This window comes from Macaca fascicularis, chromosome 20, assembly GCF_037993035.2.
Source record: "Macaca fascicularis isolate 582-1 chromosome 20, T2T-MFA8v1.1".
Taxonomy (NCBI): Eukaryota; Metazoa; Chordata; class Mammalia; order Primates; family Cercopithecidae; genus Macaca; species Macaca fascicularis.
In genome coordinates this window covers 81546548-81563809 of record NC_088394.1, presented here as the reverse complement: position 1 = coordinate 81563809, position 17262 = coordinate 81546548, and the positions used below count along the sequence as shown (strand labels likewise).

The 17262-nt window shown below is 60.9% G+C and overlaps 1 protein-coding gene across 37 annotated transcripts in view; it reads right to left on the bottom strand.

The window, feature by feature from the left end:
* Positions 1-17262, bottom strand: part of GSE1 (Gse1 coiled-coil protein) — a 511516-nt gene that overhangs the window by 13109 nt on the left and 481145 nt on the right. For all 37 annotated transcript variants that reach the window (XM_005592690.5, XM_015442743.4, XM_015442742.4 and 34 more), the window contains 8 exons: positions 14755-14954; positions 9172-9344; positions 8639-8836; positions 7732-7923; positions 7000-7304; positions 5741-6068; positions 1584-2203; positions 248-360 (listed from right to left, as the gene is read on the bottom strand). In XM_005592690.5, the coding sequence (XP_005592747.3) occupies positions 248-360; positions 1584-2203; positions 5741-6068; positions 7000-7304; positions 7732-7923; positions 8639-8836; positions 9172-9344; positions 14755-14954 (2129 nt within the window). The remainder of the gene's footprint in view (positions 1-247; positions 361-1583; positions 2204-5740; positions 6069-6999; positions 7305-7731; positions 7924-8638; positions 8837-9171; positions 9345-14754; positions 14955-17262) is intronic.

Sequence of the window (17262 nt, the reverse complement as noted above, 5' to 3'; positions counted from 1 at the left end):
ATTGGGAAAGAAAACAAATGAGTTTGAAGCCACTGGCAGTGGTATGCTTTCACTGTCCCGGGGTCCCCTCCTGGGGTCCTCGAAGTGTGTGCCAGGGCTGGCTGTGCCCGGTGGCAGAGGAGCTTGCTAGGGCGAACCCGCCAGGACTTCTGGAGGAACCTAGCAACAGTGGGGTGGACTGCGGGGTGTGGACGCTAGGACCGAGAGCCCAGCCCAGAGCATGTCCATGGGGAGGAGAGCCCAGTACCTCGGAGGACGTGTCCAATTTGAGGGGCGGCTGCTCGGCCACGCAGCGGAGGTGGGCCCTGACCTCCTCCTCATCGCTCTCATCGTAAGAATCATCGAGGTCGTAGTAGTACCCTGATGGAGAAATGGTTGTATTGAACCGGACAAAGAGCCTTCATCTGTCCAGTGGACATGCCCGCAGGGGCTCATGTGTGCAGACTACCTATCAGTCCAGGCCTGCTGGCACCTGAGCACCCTGAAGGCCAGTTCCTTTCAACCGAGGTGGAAACCAACATTAACCCAGTCCTGGGGCTTTGCAGGACCGCAGGCACGAGGCTTCCCTGGGATCCATGGCTCCCAGGGGCCTCCAAGTGGCTGGGTGGTCCCCTGGGCCGACAAGACCTCCCTCCTCCCCCGGCAGGGAACCACTCATCATACAGGCCTGGGGCTGTGTCCACAGCAACACAGGACTGCCTGTGCGCACGCACTCCCCCGTGCTGTGGCCATCTGAGTCCATCCCCTGGGAGGGGACAGGCACACACAGGCCTGAGCTCTCAAAGGCACAGAGAACAATAGCAGAGCCCCTTGCCCGGGGCACTCGGGTATTTCCCTCCTCCTTTACAAAGTGAGCAGGGGAGAGAAACTCGGCTGGGCCCTCCATCCAGCCTAGACCAACAACCAGGAAGACTGCCTGTGCCCCAGCTTCTAGTGAAGAGAAGGCTGAGCTCAGCACTGGACGGGACCCGAATGTTCAGCGTCAGAAATGAAACTGGGCAGGAGCCCCTGCTCCCCTCCTCACACCCAGGCCTGCTCGGTTGCTCTTCCTGGCTCTCTGGAGAACTCAGGGAGCTGCTGGCTGAGGACTCCCCGCCCCAAGCAGAAACAGGAATGAAGTGCCTGACCTCCTATGCTGACCCAGGGCAGTGCCAGCTGCCGCCTCCTCACCCCTTGGCCCACCTGCTGCAGCTGGTGACAGCAGCCCCATATGTGGAGCCCCCGCTGGGCCAGGGCTGGCTCTCCTGTTATGCTGCACTATTAATATTTAAAACTATCGTATTAGCCTCCGGCTCATCACTTATTCATCGTGCTTGTCTGTGGAACTGTCTTTACAGGTGGGCTTTGATTTGGCTTTCCGGGACAATTTGCATCGAGGCAGGACAGGCACGGGGATTAGGGTCTGCCTCCCCTACAAGGGTGTCATGTTGCTACACAGAAGCCAGTGCAGTTGCCACCTGGGGCCTGGGACTACCCCAGGCAGAAAGCAGGAGTGGACGGAGGGGCAGGGGGCTGGCATGCAGGTTCCCCGTCCCCACTGTGCAGCTCTCCCTGAGCAGGTCGGGGTCTGTGGGGAGGCAGACCTTTCTCCTGGGCCTCCCGCCGCCTGCGCTCCTCCAGGTCCAGCTTGCTGACCAGCCTCCGGCGCTGCTGCAGGAACTCATCGTAGATGTAGGCGGGGTCGGGGGCCCGTGGTGCTGGGGGCCGGTAGGGCGAGCCAGGCTTCAGGGGTCCGCTGAGCTCCCCGAAGGTGGCTGCCTGTGGGAGGGAGGCCCGCTGCTGGCCCAGGATGGTCTGGGTGGACTTCTCGAGCTCAGCCAGGAAGGGCCCAGGCCCGGGCGGGAAGGGCTGGTGCTCCAGGCTCCCTCCCTCTCGTGGTGGCGGTGGAGGTGGTTGGTACTTGTCCAGGGGGGCAGGCTCTCGCTTCCGTGGCCCCTCCTCTGCTTTCTCCGGGCAGAAGACCCGCTCCACCTTCACCAGCGGCACGGCTGCCTGGCGGCTGGGCTCAAATGCAGCTGGATGGCTGTGCACAGAGTGGCTCTCGGCCCGCCGCGTCTCCAAGGTGTTGTCCATCAGGGACACGGGGTTCCAGAGGGCCGTGGGTGCAGCATGGAGCTGGGGCTTGGGTGAAATCAGAGGTGGTGGCCCCCCAAAGTGCTGCGGAGGGTCGCGGCCACCTGGCTCGTGACGGTTTGGTCCTGGCCTAGGGAGTGAAACCAGCCCGTCAGTCAGGGAGAAAAGACCCTTCAGCCACCCCCAGGCTTCCCCGGCTGCCTGCCGCTCCTAAGATGACCCAGATGGCACAGCCCCTTAGAGAGCCAGTGCCAGCGGGGCTGCAGGGAGGGGCACATACTCCACCCCAGGACCATGGTTTCTGTTCTTCATTTCTTTTTTTTTTTTTTTTTAAGATATAAAGACTTGGCCGGGTGCAGTGGCTCATGCTGTAATCCCAGCACTTTGGGAGGCCAATGTGGGTGGATCACGAGGTCAGCAGTTCGAGACCAGCCTGGCCAACATGGTGAAACCCCATCTCTACTAAAAATACAAAAATTAGCCAGGCATGATGGCGGGCACCTGTAATCGCAGCTACTCTGGAGGCTGAGGCAGGAGAATCACTTGAACCCGGGAGGTGGAGGTTGCAGTGAGCTGAGACCGTGCCATTTCCCTCCAGCCTCAGCGACAGAGCAAGACTCTGTCTCAAAAAAGAAAAAAAAAAAGAAAAAAAAAGACTCACTCTGTCACCCAGGCAGGAGTGCAGTGGGGCAATCTCAGCTCACTGCAACCTCTGCCTCCCAGGTTCAAGCAGTTCTCCAGCTTCAGCCTCCCAAGTAGCTGGGATTATAGGTGTGCGCCACCACGCCCGTCTAATTTTTTTTATTTTTAGTACATGGGGTTTCATCATGTTGGCCAGGCTGGTGTTGAATTCGTAACCTCAAGTGATCCAACTGCCTGGGCCTCCCAAAGTGCTGGGATTACAGGAGTGAGCTAGCACGCCCAGCCCTCCAACACCTGCGGCAGGCGTGTGCAGGCTGTTCCAAGAGGACAGGGAGGCTCTCAGCCTAAGCTGCTAGGGAAGGCCGAGACCCCCTCAGGCCTGGGACAGACCCAGTTTTGGTCGAGTTTCCCAACTGCTTGCCTGAATTCCCCTAAGGGCAAGCGCTCATCCTCACTTTCCATGGGGAAACCCACATATGCTGGGCTGTGGCCCTGCCACCAGTACCCTCCTCCCGCTGTGCCTTGTAGGGACACAGGGCAGGCTGGCCACCTTCACAGGGTGAGTACTCCTTCCTCCCCACTGTCCCTGCAGGCAGCCACGAGACAACCTTCCAGTGCCTGCCCAGCCAGAGTCAAACCCACTGTGAAATGGAGATCCTTCCAGTCAGTATCGGGGCCTGTGCCGAGACTGCCCCCCAGTGGCCCCTGTCAGAACTGCAGCAACCCGAAGTGTCCCGTGGCAGAGGCCACCAAGTGTCTTCAAGGACCCAGGCTAAGGCCTGCTGAGGCAGGGAGGGAAAGAAGGGATTTCTAACATCAGAACCCTTCCATTAAACAAGCAGCTGCCCCTTAGTTGCACTAAATGACTTGTTTCCTCAGTGCAATTAGAACAAGATTTAATCTACTCAAAGGCCTATTTTTAATATTGTCTTTCCAAAGTTTATTTTTAAGAGATGGGTCTCGCTGTGTTACCCAGGCTGGAGTGCAGTGGCTGTTTACAGGAGCAATCCCACTACTGATCAACACGGGAGTTGTGACATGCTCCACTTCCGACCTGGCCTGATTCACCCCTCCTTAGGCAACCTGGTGGTTCCCCCGCTCCCAGGAGGTCACTGTATTGGTGCTGGATTTAGCTTGGACACCCAGTGGGTATAGTACACTACAGCCCAGAGCTCCCAGGCTCAAGCGATCATGGACCTCGGCCTCCAGAGTAGCTGGGACTACAGGCATGTGTCACTGTGCCTGGCTATCTTTCTGTTTTTTAAAGGGAGATATACTCACGGGCTGTCTGGACCAAGACTGCACAGTGACCCTGGGCAAGGCTTGAGGGGAAGGAAGAGGCAGAGGCCACGGCAGGCACGTGGCCAGGCTCAGGGATCTCTAGCTTGCCCAGGGGGCCCTGTTTAAACACAGCCACCAAGGCTCTCCCTAGTTATTCCAGACTCCAGGCCAGGGGACGAATCCGATGCTGCTGTCCCTCTTAGCGGAATACAACCGGGAACCACAGGAAGAAGCTGTGTCTCAAGTAAACAGCAAAGGAGTAAACCCTGCAGGAAATCAACGTGTCATGTGCCGCCACAGCACTGAACAGTTTTCTAGCGTGGAGCATGAAGGTCCTGTCAGGCCCCCAAGTTCCCAATGCGGTAAAGCCGCGTGTGCAGCCGGCCACGGGGAACCACCGCAGCCAGGGGAGACCCGGCCCGGGCCAGACCCTGCTTCCCATCATGCCCCCGGTCCTAATGGGGCAGCTATACTGGCTGGAAGCAGTCCATGGGTGGGCAAAGTCACAACACCTGTGCGGGGCCCTGGGGAGCCCTGAGGAAGAAGATGCCTGACGGGAGGCAGGGCACCCTGATGTTGTCAGGCCATGCCAGGTGGGAGCTGGCTGCCCTCAGTCCTCTGGGTAGCAGGCAAGGCTGAGTCTGAGAGGCCTCGGGGACTGGGAGAGGCAGAAGGGACCTCACTTCTGCCGTGCCGGGCAGCGTGAGCCACGGAGAGACTCCGCTGTGGCCTGGTGACAGTCACTCCCAGTCAGCCCTGATCAGTGTGGGTACATTCCCTCGCTGCCCCACTGGATAACGGGGGCACGCAGAAGGGAGGACAGATTTTAAACCGCAACGCGCTTTCGTCCCAGAGCCCAAGGCTTTCTTCTCCCAGGACAGCACCACAGCCTTGAGAGCCGGAAAGATGCTCAGAAATCATCCTATCCACCCTCTTTTATGGACAGTTGAGGAAAGTGATGCTCAGGGAACAGAAGCAGTGTCCCTAGGTCCTTGAGCTGGGCCTGGAGCAGAACTATGGAAGCCTGGCAGGTCATCCCCACCAACTCTGGCTGAGGGTCTCAGCTCAGCCCTTCAGAGTGAGCCCTGGGAGGATATGAGGTGGGGGCCTGGGACCAGCACAGCCCCAAGGCAGGTATCCCAGGGCAGGCAGGAGCAGGGAGGCCTGGGGGCACTGGGTCCCAGCTCAAAAGACCTGTCTGCAGCCAGGGTCCCAAGGACCACCACACAGGTTCCTGGGAAATGCTTTATAAAGGGCTAGAAAATGGGCATGTGTTTTACTATTACTACAAAAGCAATAAAACTCATTTTTTCCCTTAAAATCAAAAGCTGTCTCCTTCTTGTTAATAATAATAAAAAAAAAAGGCCAGGCTCAAAAGCAGAGGAAGATGGAGAGAACAGGTATTACTAGTAACTAAAGCTTCCACCCTGCAGTCTTCATCTGCTGTGAATGGCCTCCTGGGAACTGGGCCAGGCTGCGTGGGCAGGGCCCTGGCTCTCACCATGGACTTGACTGGTCTCTTCACTTACTGGTGGGGATTCCTTTGAGCAACCCATTTTCTTCCTCAGTCTCAGCTTCCCCATAGGCAAGACAGGCATTATAACGCGAAGATGAAAGAACAGAAATGAAAGAGGCAGGCAGAAATGCTGGGGCAGGATGTCGGGCAAACAGGAGGGGCTCAATACTCGCTGAACAAATCGGAACGTGAAGGCTCAGCCCTCCTTCCTTCCTGGGGCTCACTCACCTGGTGGTGCTCTCTGGCCTGTGCTCCGCCTCCACCGGCACTGGGGGTCGGCCCATGTCCAGGTGCTGTTCCAGCACTTGCTGCCGGAACTCGGACACCTGAGACTGCCGGTCCTCCTTCTCCTGCCGCAGCCGCCGCTGCCGCGCCAGCCACTTCTCCTCCTCGTTGGTGCGCTGGATCAGCAGGGCTGTGGCAGCACTGCTGCTCGGCAGAGAGAAGATGCCGTGGTTGGAGATGAGGCTGGGCACCGTGTGGTGTGGGGTGGGCACCGGATGCAAGGGGTGTTGCACAGGCTTGGGCGCCTGCAGGCCGGCATCCTTCAGCTTCTCTGTGGGGGGAAACGCAGTCGAGCAGGGTCTCAGTCACGTGGGCCAGCATGCTCCCTTCCCATCTTCTCTCGCCCAACTGCGCAGAGAAACCAGAGCCCTTCCAAAGGGTTCTTCCCGCAGCCAGAAACAAGATATTCAAAAGGGGCCCTATGGGAGCTTTCGAGAAGCAATGTCTTGTCCCTGGAAGGAAACGCTCCGTGCTGGCACAACTCTTGCCCAGCCAGTGCGGTGCCAGAGCCAGCTCACACTGGCTCAAAGAACAGACTATTGGCCGGGCGCGGTGGCTCACGCCTGTAATCCCAGCACTTTGGGAGGCCGAGGCGGGCGGATCACAAGGTCAGGAGATCGAGACCACGGTGAAACCCCGTTTCTACTAAAAAAATGCAAAAAAAAAAAATTAGCCCGGCGCGGTGGCGGGCGCCTGTAGTCCCAGCTACTCAGGAGGCTGAGGCAGGAGAATGGCGTGAACCTGGGAGGCGGAGCTTGCAGTGAGCCGAGATTGCGCCACTGCACTCCAGCCTGGGCGACAGAGCGAGACTCTGTCTCAAAAAAAAAAAAAAAAAAAAAAAAAAAGAACAGACTATTAAATTTCCGGGAAACATGTAAAAGCCGGTTGTTATTACTAAATAATTGTTTCGTAAACTTACAACGAAATAAATTATGTTAAACTCAACAAAGCACTCAAAACTTATCCCTTCCTGATGCCCTGGCTACATTTCACAACTGTCCTCCTGGGGGTCACCTACATCCACTGTGTCTATATTGCATGCCAACATGCCTCTGCTCCCTACTCCACATCAGCCATGCCACGCAGGGTGAATGCAGTTGGGCAACATTTATACCACGGCAACCGGCAGGTGCTGTGATTCAGGGCTCCTCCCTGCAGGTGGCTGAGACCTTGCCCAGCACAACCCACCCACGCCCAGGCACCTGCTCGGGTTGGGGTCAGCTGCTCCGAGGGCTTGCCCCGCTCCTCAGTGGTATGGCCACGCAGCCCATGCAGCTCGGCCACAGGCAGGAAGGCGGGCTCCAGGGCCTTGGCGGCCAACAGCTCCTTCTCCCGGGCCCGCTGCTCCCGCTGGCGCTCCAGCTCACGCTCCTTCTCACGCTCACGCTCCTTCTCTTGCTCGCGCTCCTTCTCGCGTTCGCGCTCACGTTCCTTCTCCCGCTCGCGGTCAGCCTCACGCTCACGCTCACGCTCCCTCTCCCGCCTTAGCTCCTCGTCCATCTGCAGCCTGCAGCACATGGAAAGAGTTGGGGGCTCTGCTGCACCAGGAACAAGAGAGGGACCTGGGACAGGTCCTTTAAAAGCATAACCAGGAAGGAACCAGGGCACTAATCCGAATAGCGACGGGAGGTGAGCAGGGTTTCACTGGTGCAGGAAGAACTTAAGGTCCATACAATCAAAGCAGCTTACAAAACCCCCAAGCACCCCCGAGAGCTCCTCGGCCTGCAGGTTTACTGCAGGAGACCACGGCTACCGAGACAGGTGCTATTTCAGAGCACAGAGCCTGAACGATCATTGTTCCATTTGGCAGGTGGACAAACTGTGAGGACAGGCATGGCCAAGGAGTCCAGTCAGGTTCCAGCCCAGGCTTTCTGCCCAGCTGCCATCAAGGGACAGGGAGGGCAGAGGGGCTCCTCGGCCCGAGGCACACTTACCTCTCAGCACTGAGGCCGGACATGCGCTCCGAGTGCAGCGCTGCCAGGGATGAGTGGGAGAGCTCGGGGGGGTAGCGGACCCCGGAGAGGTGGAGGTGCATCGCTGATGGGTGCAGCGGGGGCAGAGAGCCGGGGGTGGGGATGGGGTAGAACGGGGACCTCAGGGCGGACAGGCAGTAGGAGTCATCCATCCTGTGCGGAGAAGACAGGGCCATGAGCAGCAAACAAACCAAGGGGAAGAACCAGCCCTGTGGACAGGTGTGCCTCAGCCAGGTACACACACCTGCCTGAGCGTGGGGAATGCGGCAAAATGGCTGGGGGTGAAGACCATGCCTGCTGCTAACCCCAAAGTCCCTTAATGCCGGAGGCTGCTAGGTGCCGACAGCTTGGGGTTCCAAGGCACTGCTTGCCACCTCCTCTGGCTCAGCACAGAGCGGTCAAGTGCCCAGGCCCTTCCAAGGCTGGCCAGCAGGCTGGGCTGCCCTGATGTGGGGCGGTCTATGTCATGACTCCAGGCCCCTCTGACTAGGATGTGCAGCGCTTCTCCAGGGACCCAGGCTATGCCACAGGGCCACTGGGCTCTCCTGCTACATGGCAAAGCATCGCCCCTCCCACGGGTAAAGCCCTGCTCTCTTAACAGTGACTCGCTGTCAGTGGACCCGCAATGAGAAGGGGAAGAGCCAGGGATGACAGCACAGTCACCAAGGGGGACTGTCTACAAGGAGGGGCCCCTAATAGGCCATCAGGGCTGAATTTGGGCTCAAAGCTGGGGACAATTTCAGGGGCTACTCTAGACACTCCCCTGGGAGCCTGGCCCCAGGTTGTAAGAAACCCCTTCCCCGCCAGGTTCCGTCTTGCCAGGAACAGACGAGCACCCACGTGAGACGGCGTGCGGGGGATGCCTTACCTGAAGGCCGGGTGGGGGAAGGGGTGTGGGGCCAGGTAGCTGGGGTGGTAGTAGGCTGCAGCAGTGGCCGGGTCCAGGCCGAGGGGAGGCAGCGAGGACATGCGGAGGTCGTCAGTGGTGTGGTAGGGCCGGAAGCTTCTCAGGTAGTCCTCGGTCACGGTGCTGGGGGGCACCACGTGGTGCACAGGCCGCTGGAGGCTGCAGGCAGGGACAGTGGGAAGAACAGGTGAGTGGAGACCTGCTCCCGCGTGGGGGGATGGCTAACCTCCCTGCATTGCCCCTGGCACTCAGTCGGCACCCAGACTCCTGGCACCCAGAACGAGGACGGGGCTTAAGCAGTGGGGGAGCGAGCTGCCACCGCCACCTCAGTGTGGAGGGGCACAGACAGGGCTGCAGTCCCCAGAGCTAAGCGGCCGACGACCATCTGGCGGACACAGCCTCATCTGTGGAGGCCGCAGGCTGCCTGGTGATGCAGACCTCAGCGCTGTGTCCCCACCTGGCCGCCTCACCGAAGGCCCCGCCGGCCAACTTACTTGAGTGGTGGGAAGCGGGAATCCTGCACAACCGAGCTGGGGGAGAGGCCGAAGGGGTAGGGGGTGCTAAGCAGGTGCGAGGGGATGGCTGGGCCCCCTGCCTTCTCCTGGGGGAGCGGGGGCTCCACAATGAGGCGTTCCCGACCTCCACTGCTGCTCCTGGAGCCGGCGTCCTGCGGGAGGAGAGAATCCGGTCAGGGCAGGAGCCTGGTATAGGCCACTGCCCACAGGACAGAGCCAGGTCTCCTGACTCATGGGAAGGCTCTAGATTTAGTTCATGTTCTAGAAACATCCTTTCCCTAAGGCTTTCTACACAAAACATGGTGCATGTGGCGTGGGAAGCAGAACCGTAAGGAAGGGGATGTGGCTCCAACAGGTCTGGGGTGAAGCCGTCTCGGGGTCGGTCTCCCTCCCTGGGCCTCCTCAGTTCAACAGAAGAACTAGAACCACCCCCGCCACCCAGAACCACAATGTGCACAGGTGAAGGATGCAGGGCGGCAGGGGTTCCTGCCTCCACCGTCGCTGGTGTGGACATCCAAAGGTCACACCAGACACACACCAGGGCAAGCAGACACTGTTGGCACCCAGCACGCCATGATGCGAGTGCCACAATGTAGCCAAGACGTCAACAGCGCCAACAGCTGCCCATCTGACCTCAGATGTCCTGGTCCCGGTGCCCACGTGGAGGGCAGAGGCCATAGGAAGCTGGCACTGCCCCCGGGCTGAAGGTGCTGGTCTGCCCCCAACCAACTCCTGCGGTGGCCCTAGCCCTGGCCCTCGCGTCCACCAGAACAGGCAGCAGCTGGGCCCTGACTGGCCAGCTGGGGTACTGGCCTTCACACACACGGTGGGGCAGGGAAGGCGACAGCTCGCCTGTCCCAGGCTCCTGGACAGACAGTGGACCTGGGTGTAGCTGGGAAGGTGACCCAGAGGACTCAAATGAGGGGTCTGCTCTAGGCACAAAGCAGGAGGAGGCAGTGGCCCAAGGTCCACCTCTCTGGCTGAGGTCCCTGCCAAGTCCAAGGATAGGCCGTGCCACCCCCAGCCACACAGAGGCCACCCTGTGCACCCATCCATGCGGGGTCCAGCCCGGAGAAACCAGAGCGTGAAAAGGTCTTGCTTGTTCCTGTTATTCGTGTGACTGAGCGGGAGGCAGAGCAGGGCTCAGGGCCGCCCAGATGGGGGCTGTGCTCTAGACTCTGGATGGCTGCCAACCCAGGTGTCACTCTGTCACTGGGGCAGCCACTCTCAGCCCCAGCATCTCCCCCATGTGGGGACAGCACTGCCCAGGCCTACCCTGACCTGGGGGTATCTGAGGGCCATGACCCCGCTGGCCCCTCCGAGCTTCCCAGGGACGCAGAGTCACGGGAAGCCGGCCCTTCCTCACGTTCTATGTGGCCGTGTCCGGTAACGACTGCTGATCGGCAGGCCGTGCTCCTGAAGAGCACCAGCCCCGCTCTGCCTCCCTGAGCCACGAAATGCCAAACACCCCAAAAACAAGGAGGCTGTGGCCGTCTCCCCACAAAATCAGCAGGAATGATGGCCCAGGGGCTCTGAGACCTGCCCCACTGCGGAGAGGCGTCTGTCTCCCAGGGGCCGTGCCTGTGTCCCTGATCCCCCAGCCCCTCTTCCTGGGCCCATCCATCTTCACGGTGGCAGACGGTGGCCCGGCAGCAGCACATGGCACCCGCGCAGAGGCAGTGCAGGCAGCCCCGGCTGGCGCCTCCCCCACTCTCCACCCTCCAGGAGACAGTCAGCGAGGATTAATTGGAGGAGCTGCTGCCACCGCCGCCTGGAATCTTCAATGAGAGGCAGCATCTGCTCCCTTCCCGCGGGCTGAGCCCCAGCCCCCCTTCTCTGCAGGGTCCTCCCGGGTTCACGACCTCTGACCTGCCCTTCCAGGGTGCTAGTCTCGAGGGTGGGAGGTACACATGGGCACTGGCGCCCTGCGTGGGGCCAGGAACTTCCTATTGAGGGCCAGCGCCTGGTCTTGGGGTCTCCAGCCTGTGTCAGCAACCGGGGTAGTGGGGGAGTGGCCGAAGGGCCAACCTGACCTTGGGCCATCCTGTCGTGCCTCGTGCACACATCAATGGCATGTGCCCGTCACAGCACCTGCTCAGAGGTCAGTGGAGCTGATGGCGCAGCTGTGCACAGGCATGCGGGGGACTCAGGGCAGCGGAGTTGATGGCACAGCTATGCATGGGCATGCAGTGGATGTACCAGCAGGGTGGGGGCCTGGACATGGCAGGTGCATCGCCAAGCTTGCCCGTCTACCCCAGCCCTGTGAGGCCATTTCCAGGCTTGGCTTCTAGATCCTGCCTCGCGCCCCTACCCTACCTGGCACAGGGCCAAACATCTGAGGAATGGAGCACAAAGCAGCAGCTCTGTCCCCAGGGCTTGGGATGGACTGAACTAGACTGAGTGGCCCCTGGCCCCCCAGCATCCAGGTAGCACACCCCAGTGAACACCAGGCCCAAAGCTAATGGGCCTTTGAACTCCCAGAAAGGGACGTCATTTGCTCAGGCACCCGGGGGACCTGGACTCCCCCTCCCAGGCTGGTGGTGAGGCCTCCAGGACAGGAGGGAGACGATAGCCAAGGAGCTCAATCATCACCCAGCCCTGGGTGGCCAGAGTCAGAAGAGGGCTGGAGGACAGACCCGACCCGAGGATGGCACCCAGGGAGAAGCTGCCGACAGCCGAGGCCTGCCGCCCTCCTCCGCATGCTGCCCGCGTCACGGGCCGGGTCAAATGGCAGAGCACAGGGCCCCAGCCGCCCCGCCACAAGGAGGGGCCTGTCCTCGGCCCAGACACGGCCCTTGAACCCCTTTCCCCTCAGCCGAGGACAAAGCCCTGCTCGCAGGCCAGATGGCACCTTCCTGGCCTGGTTGAGGACAAACAGGGAGTCCGGGAGGCTGGGGGGCAGCCAGCAGGTGGGGCAGGGGCCCGCCCGGTGAGCCAGACCCAAACGTCTGTGGCTTCCGTCTGGCTGGCACCCGGCCAAGCCTGGCACAGACACCTGGGAACTAGGTCAGCGGGGCCTGGAGTGAGGCACAGGGCTGCCCCCCACCCAGGCAAGGCCCGGTAGGCTCGGCGGCTACCCCCAAAGGCACCCCGAGAGCAGCAGCCAGGGTCCCACTGCTGTCTTCACAGACAGACCCATCAGGGCGCATCTGCGGGCAGCTTTTGATTTCTGAGCAGCGGCTGCAGCCGCAGCTGCAACGATGAAAGAAAGAAGGCGGAGGAGGGGCAGAGGGGGAGGGGGGAAGAAGGGGAGGAGGCAAATCCGTCATTCTCCGGTGATTAGAGCAAGGGTTCCACAGTCAGACAGGCAGGACATGCCCTGTTAGCTTTAAAACAGGCTTTTTCATTTCATTTCTCCTCTGGCAGCTCCCACTACCTGGGAGAGCGCGGTGACCCCTAGAAGGGGCCGAAAAGCCTCCGGCCTGGCGCCTCCCACCTGCATCTGCGGGCTCGGAGGCCCCTCACGACTCGTGGCCAAGGCTTTGGGCAGCGTGGGAGGGGAGCCCTGTCTCCGCCTCCCCGCTCCCTGAGAGGATTAAATTCCCCGCTGAGCCTCTGTGCCCGAGTGAGCGGGGAGCCGTACATCACCTGCTAATCCAGCTCCCAGCCCCGCGCCTTCCCTGGTGGCACCGTGTTCCATTAAGCGCCGAGGTGGGAAACTGCTGCAGCAGGGCTGTCGCGCCCCTGCTCTGCCCTGGGCTTGCTCAATGTTCCCAAGGCGGTCAGGACCCTCTGAGGAGGGACCAGCTCAGAGTGGAGGCGTCACCAGGGAAGGCGCTGGAACCCCCTTGAGGAGTCCTGGGCCTAGGCCAGGAGCTCCAGTCCGGGTCAAGGCAGTGGCTGGGTGCAGGGTCCCGGCCGGTAGAGGCTCCTGGTCCAGGCTGGGGCAGGGAAGCGGCCTCCTGTGAGCTGCGGGCGTGGGCACCAACAGCCAGGCCGCATTAGTGGGGCGCAAGGAGCCTCAGCTGTTTGAGTCACGTGATTCAGGGCCCCTGTGGTCAAGGCTGACCCTGAGGGGTGGCCTCTGGAGGCAGCGAGGTGGTAACAACTCCCTCATCCTCCCTCAAACCAGGACCAGGGCCGCCTGCAAGCCCTGTGAGGTATGGAGGCCCCTCTGGCCTGGGTCCACCCTCCATGCCACGCCCTGCCCCGCCGTCTCCAAACCTCACATGAAGGATGAGTGAAACTAAGAGAGGCTTCGGGGGCAGAGGAGGTCCAGCAAGATGAGGACCCCGGGCAAGTTTGTCCTCTCAGCCAGGGAAGGCGTGAAAAGAAGCAGAGGCAACATCAGGCCCCGGGGGTCCCAGTCCAGGGCTCCCAGGGATCCCCACTGCGACCCTGGATCAGGGCCTGCCCGGCGGCTGTCACCTGTGGACTGAGGCTGCTCCCTTTCCACACCTCTGGGGATAGAGGACAGACAGGACCCGATGATGACCAGGTGGCTTCAACGCCCATGTTCCCCGCCCCCCCGGCCCCCAGGAGAGAGGGCTGGTGCAGGGAAGAACCACTCCCCTCCTCCCCACCTTCTTTGTGGTTTAATTAGTATTTCCAAGCGGGGCCGTCCCTCTGGGAGCTCAGCAAAAAAGTCCAGGCGACAGCGGCACCGGAGAATCGTTTTTAATTGGGAAGGGCCCATTCCAGGCTGCGCGCCAGGCATGGGGGCTGGGAGAGCTGCAGGTAGCCACCCGGGGACGCGCCAGCTCCAGGCAGGGGCAGAAGAGCAGCTCCCAGTGCCAGCTCCTTCCACACAGGCAGGCCCAGTACAGCGCGAGGGGCGCACGGACATAAGGAGCCCCGAAAACTTGGGGAGGGGCCTCCGCTGGGAGCCCCAAAAGTAAGACAGAAACACAAAACCCACCAGATGTCTTGTTCCGATAGCTCCTGGGCTGGGATCTTTCCTACCTCAATTCTTTGTTGAGTTCACACAGTGACAGTCACAGTCTGCCGGGTGTTCGACGTGCAGACGCCACTTTACGGCTTGACAGTGCTACAGCTGTGAACTGGACTTCCACCCCCACCCAAATCCGTGTGTTGGAGCCCTGACGCCCAGGGCCTCAGAGCGGAACTGCCTTTGGAGACACAGTCTTTAAAGAGGTGACTAAATGAGAATGAGGACACGAGGGTGGGCGCTAAACCAACGGACTGGTGTCCTTACGAGACGAGATCAGCACCCAGACGTGAAGACACCACAGATGACCCAGGGAGAAGGCAGCCACCAGCAACCCAGGACGGGCCTCTGGGGAAACCAGCCCTGCCAGCCCCCAGATCGTGAACTTGTGGCCTCCAGAACAGGAGAAAATAACTGGACACCCCCAGCGGGTGGTTTCTTCCGACAGCCTGGGCAGACTGATGCGTGGGCCGAGGTACTCACCCGCACAGGGCCTCCAGGAGGGTGCCGCTGTCACTCACCTCCCATTGCAGGGAAGGAGACGGAAACTCAGAGTGGGGGAGGGGGTGTCTTTGGAATTTAAACTCAACCTTGAAAGCTCCAGAGCCCCCAACGGATGCCTGAATCCAGCCTCCCCTCAGAAGATGCTGGGCTCCCTGCCCCGCCCCACTCACCTGCCGGCTCTCGCTCCTCCAGACGCCATTGACGGTTTTGGTTGGAGCGATGGTCACCACGGGGGGTGTGCTGGGCACGCTGTGGCCCCCAGGGGGGACGATGATAGGGCCCATGGGCACGCGCTTGGGTGTGCTGGCAGGGGAGCTATGGTTGGTGGCCGGAGAGGACACGGGGGACGACTCGCTGCTCAGTGAGGACCCTGTGGAGGAGAAGACGGTGGTCTGAGTGGGAGAAGCAGTGACAGCTGGGGACCTGGGTTCCAGCTGTCCCCCTGCCCCAAGTGAGGCACCCAGAGCACCAGGTCTACCAGCCTCGTGGGCCCCCACCCAAGACAGGCAGGCAGGAGACACCCCTCCTGAGGCCCAACTGGGTCAGCAGCTCAGTCTACCCCAGGCACTCCCTATCCCTTCGCCCCACTCTCCCTGGTCAAGAGGCACAAAGCACAGATGCTCTGGTGCCCAGGGCCGCCAACCGCCACCAGACAGGAAGGAACCTGGGCAGGGCAGGCAGGACCAGCACCTGACAGCCCTGAGTGACAGACGAAGGCGGCACCTTTCGGGACAGACATGGAACCCCGGAGTTAGAGAACACACGTTTTTCTAGATGTCGTGAGCCAGTGGTCTGTAAACATCCCAGGACACACAGGCCAGCCGGGCCACGCACCCTGCCCCGCCGAGAGGCGGCTCCACATGTGAGCAGCAGAGACCTCAAGCCTCCAAGTCTTCCCAGGGAGCCCCATGTGCTTGGGGGATGTGGGGGTCACAGGAAACGGTATCCCCTCTGGGGGCTCCCATCAGGCTGGGGAGACAGGGGGCTGGAGGGTGGCAGGAAACAAACATAAGAAGTGGTCGGCACTGGCTAGGCGCGGTGGCTCACGCCTGTAATCCCAGCACTTCAGGAGGCCGAGGCGGGCGGATCACGAGGTCAGGAGATCGTCGATCCTGGCCAACACGGTGAAACCCCGTCTCTACTAAAAATACAAATATTAGCTGGGTGTGGTGGCAAGCACTTGTAATCCCAGCTACTTGGGAGGCTGACGCAGGAGAATCGTTTGAACCCGGGAGGCGGAGGTTGTGGCGAGTGGAGATGGCGCTGCTGCACTCCAGCCTGGTGACAGCATGAGACTCCATCTCAAAACAAAAAAAGAAGTGGTCAGCACCCCTGAATGGGGCCCAGCCAAGCAGGGACGCAGTGCGGTGGTGGCTGAGGAAGCCCAAATGGCAGCCACTCAGGGTGACCCTGGGGGAGTTTTATTTTTACATTTCAGAAACTGACATGTAATTCACCATCTTTAATGATACATGTCAGGAGGTTTGCTTAGGTTCGCTGTTTACAACCACCACCACAACCTACCCCAGAACTCGCCCATCATCTCACAAAGAACCCCTCAGCCCCCCGGATGCCGTGGGGATGGAAGAATGGGTGACTGCAGCCCTGCTGGTAGCAGGGGGAGGGTGCAGGGCAGGCAGGAGGGCTCAGGGCCTGGGTGACAGATGGCTACAGCCAAGAGGATACCCCAAGGGCAGGAGGTGCGGACGGGCAGGTGCAGCAGGGGTTTGGACAGGGGAGGACAGGGAGAAGTGTTCCCAGGCCCTAAGGGAGGGGGCTCCCTCCATCACAGAGCAAAACTGCCTTCTCAGACCAGGGCTCCCCTCTGTTGCCTCCCTCCCACCCAGGTCAGAAAGGGACCAAGCGTGTGTGGTGGCAGGAGTGGGGGTGAGGATGTCCAAAGGCACCTGCTCCAAGAGTCCTCCTATCCCCAAGCAGGTGCCAGCCTCACTTCCACAGCCCCCACCCCCTTGTTGTGGGGGTCAAGTCCCCGTGACCGAGGCCAGAGCAGCTCCCCAGAGGCTGGGGCTGCTGGTGGGGCCTGGGGCTGGGCCTGGGGCTCCAGAAGCTCTGCTGCTTCTGGGTCAAGAGCCCTGCCCAGCCTCACGAGGCTCGGGGGAGCACAGCTGCACACTCACACCCCCGACTCCAGCTGACCTGCAGCCTGCAGGGAGGAGACCCCGTGCCGCTCACACGGTTGTGGACTTGTACACAGGTCAGTGTCCAGCTCACCCTCCCCAAGCCCCCTTCCCAAGCCCCTGACACAGGCCTACGGAAGCTCTCCATCCCCAAGAGCCAAACACAGCACCCAATCAGTGTCCAGCACAGACCAAGGTCTTCAACAGGGCAGGCCACAGAGGTGGCCCTGGATTCTATGGTATCACAGCACAGTGTCCGCTGGGGCAGGTTCCAGCAGGAGCAGACACACATCCACCCACCAGCAGCACCGTGTGTCCAGGCAGCCACCCATCACAGGCGCTGCGCAAGCTCACACCTGGGCTCACGGGGACAGGTGCTGCCGTCTGAGGCGGTGAGGTACAATTGGGCGCCTTCTGTTTGCAAAAGCCCCACTTGGGAGGCACCTGCAGCCCAGGGCATGGCAGAAGCAGGGGTCAGATGCCCTTTCCAGGAGAACCCCAGCCCACCAGCTCCCGGCATCCTCCCCGACTTCTGTTCCG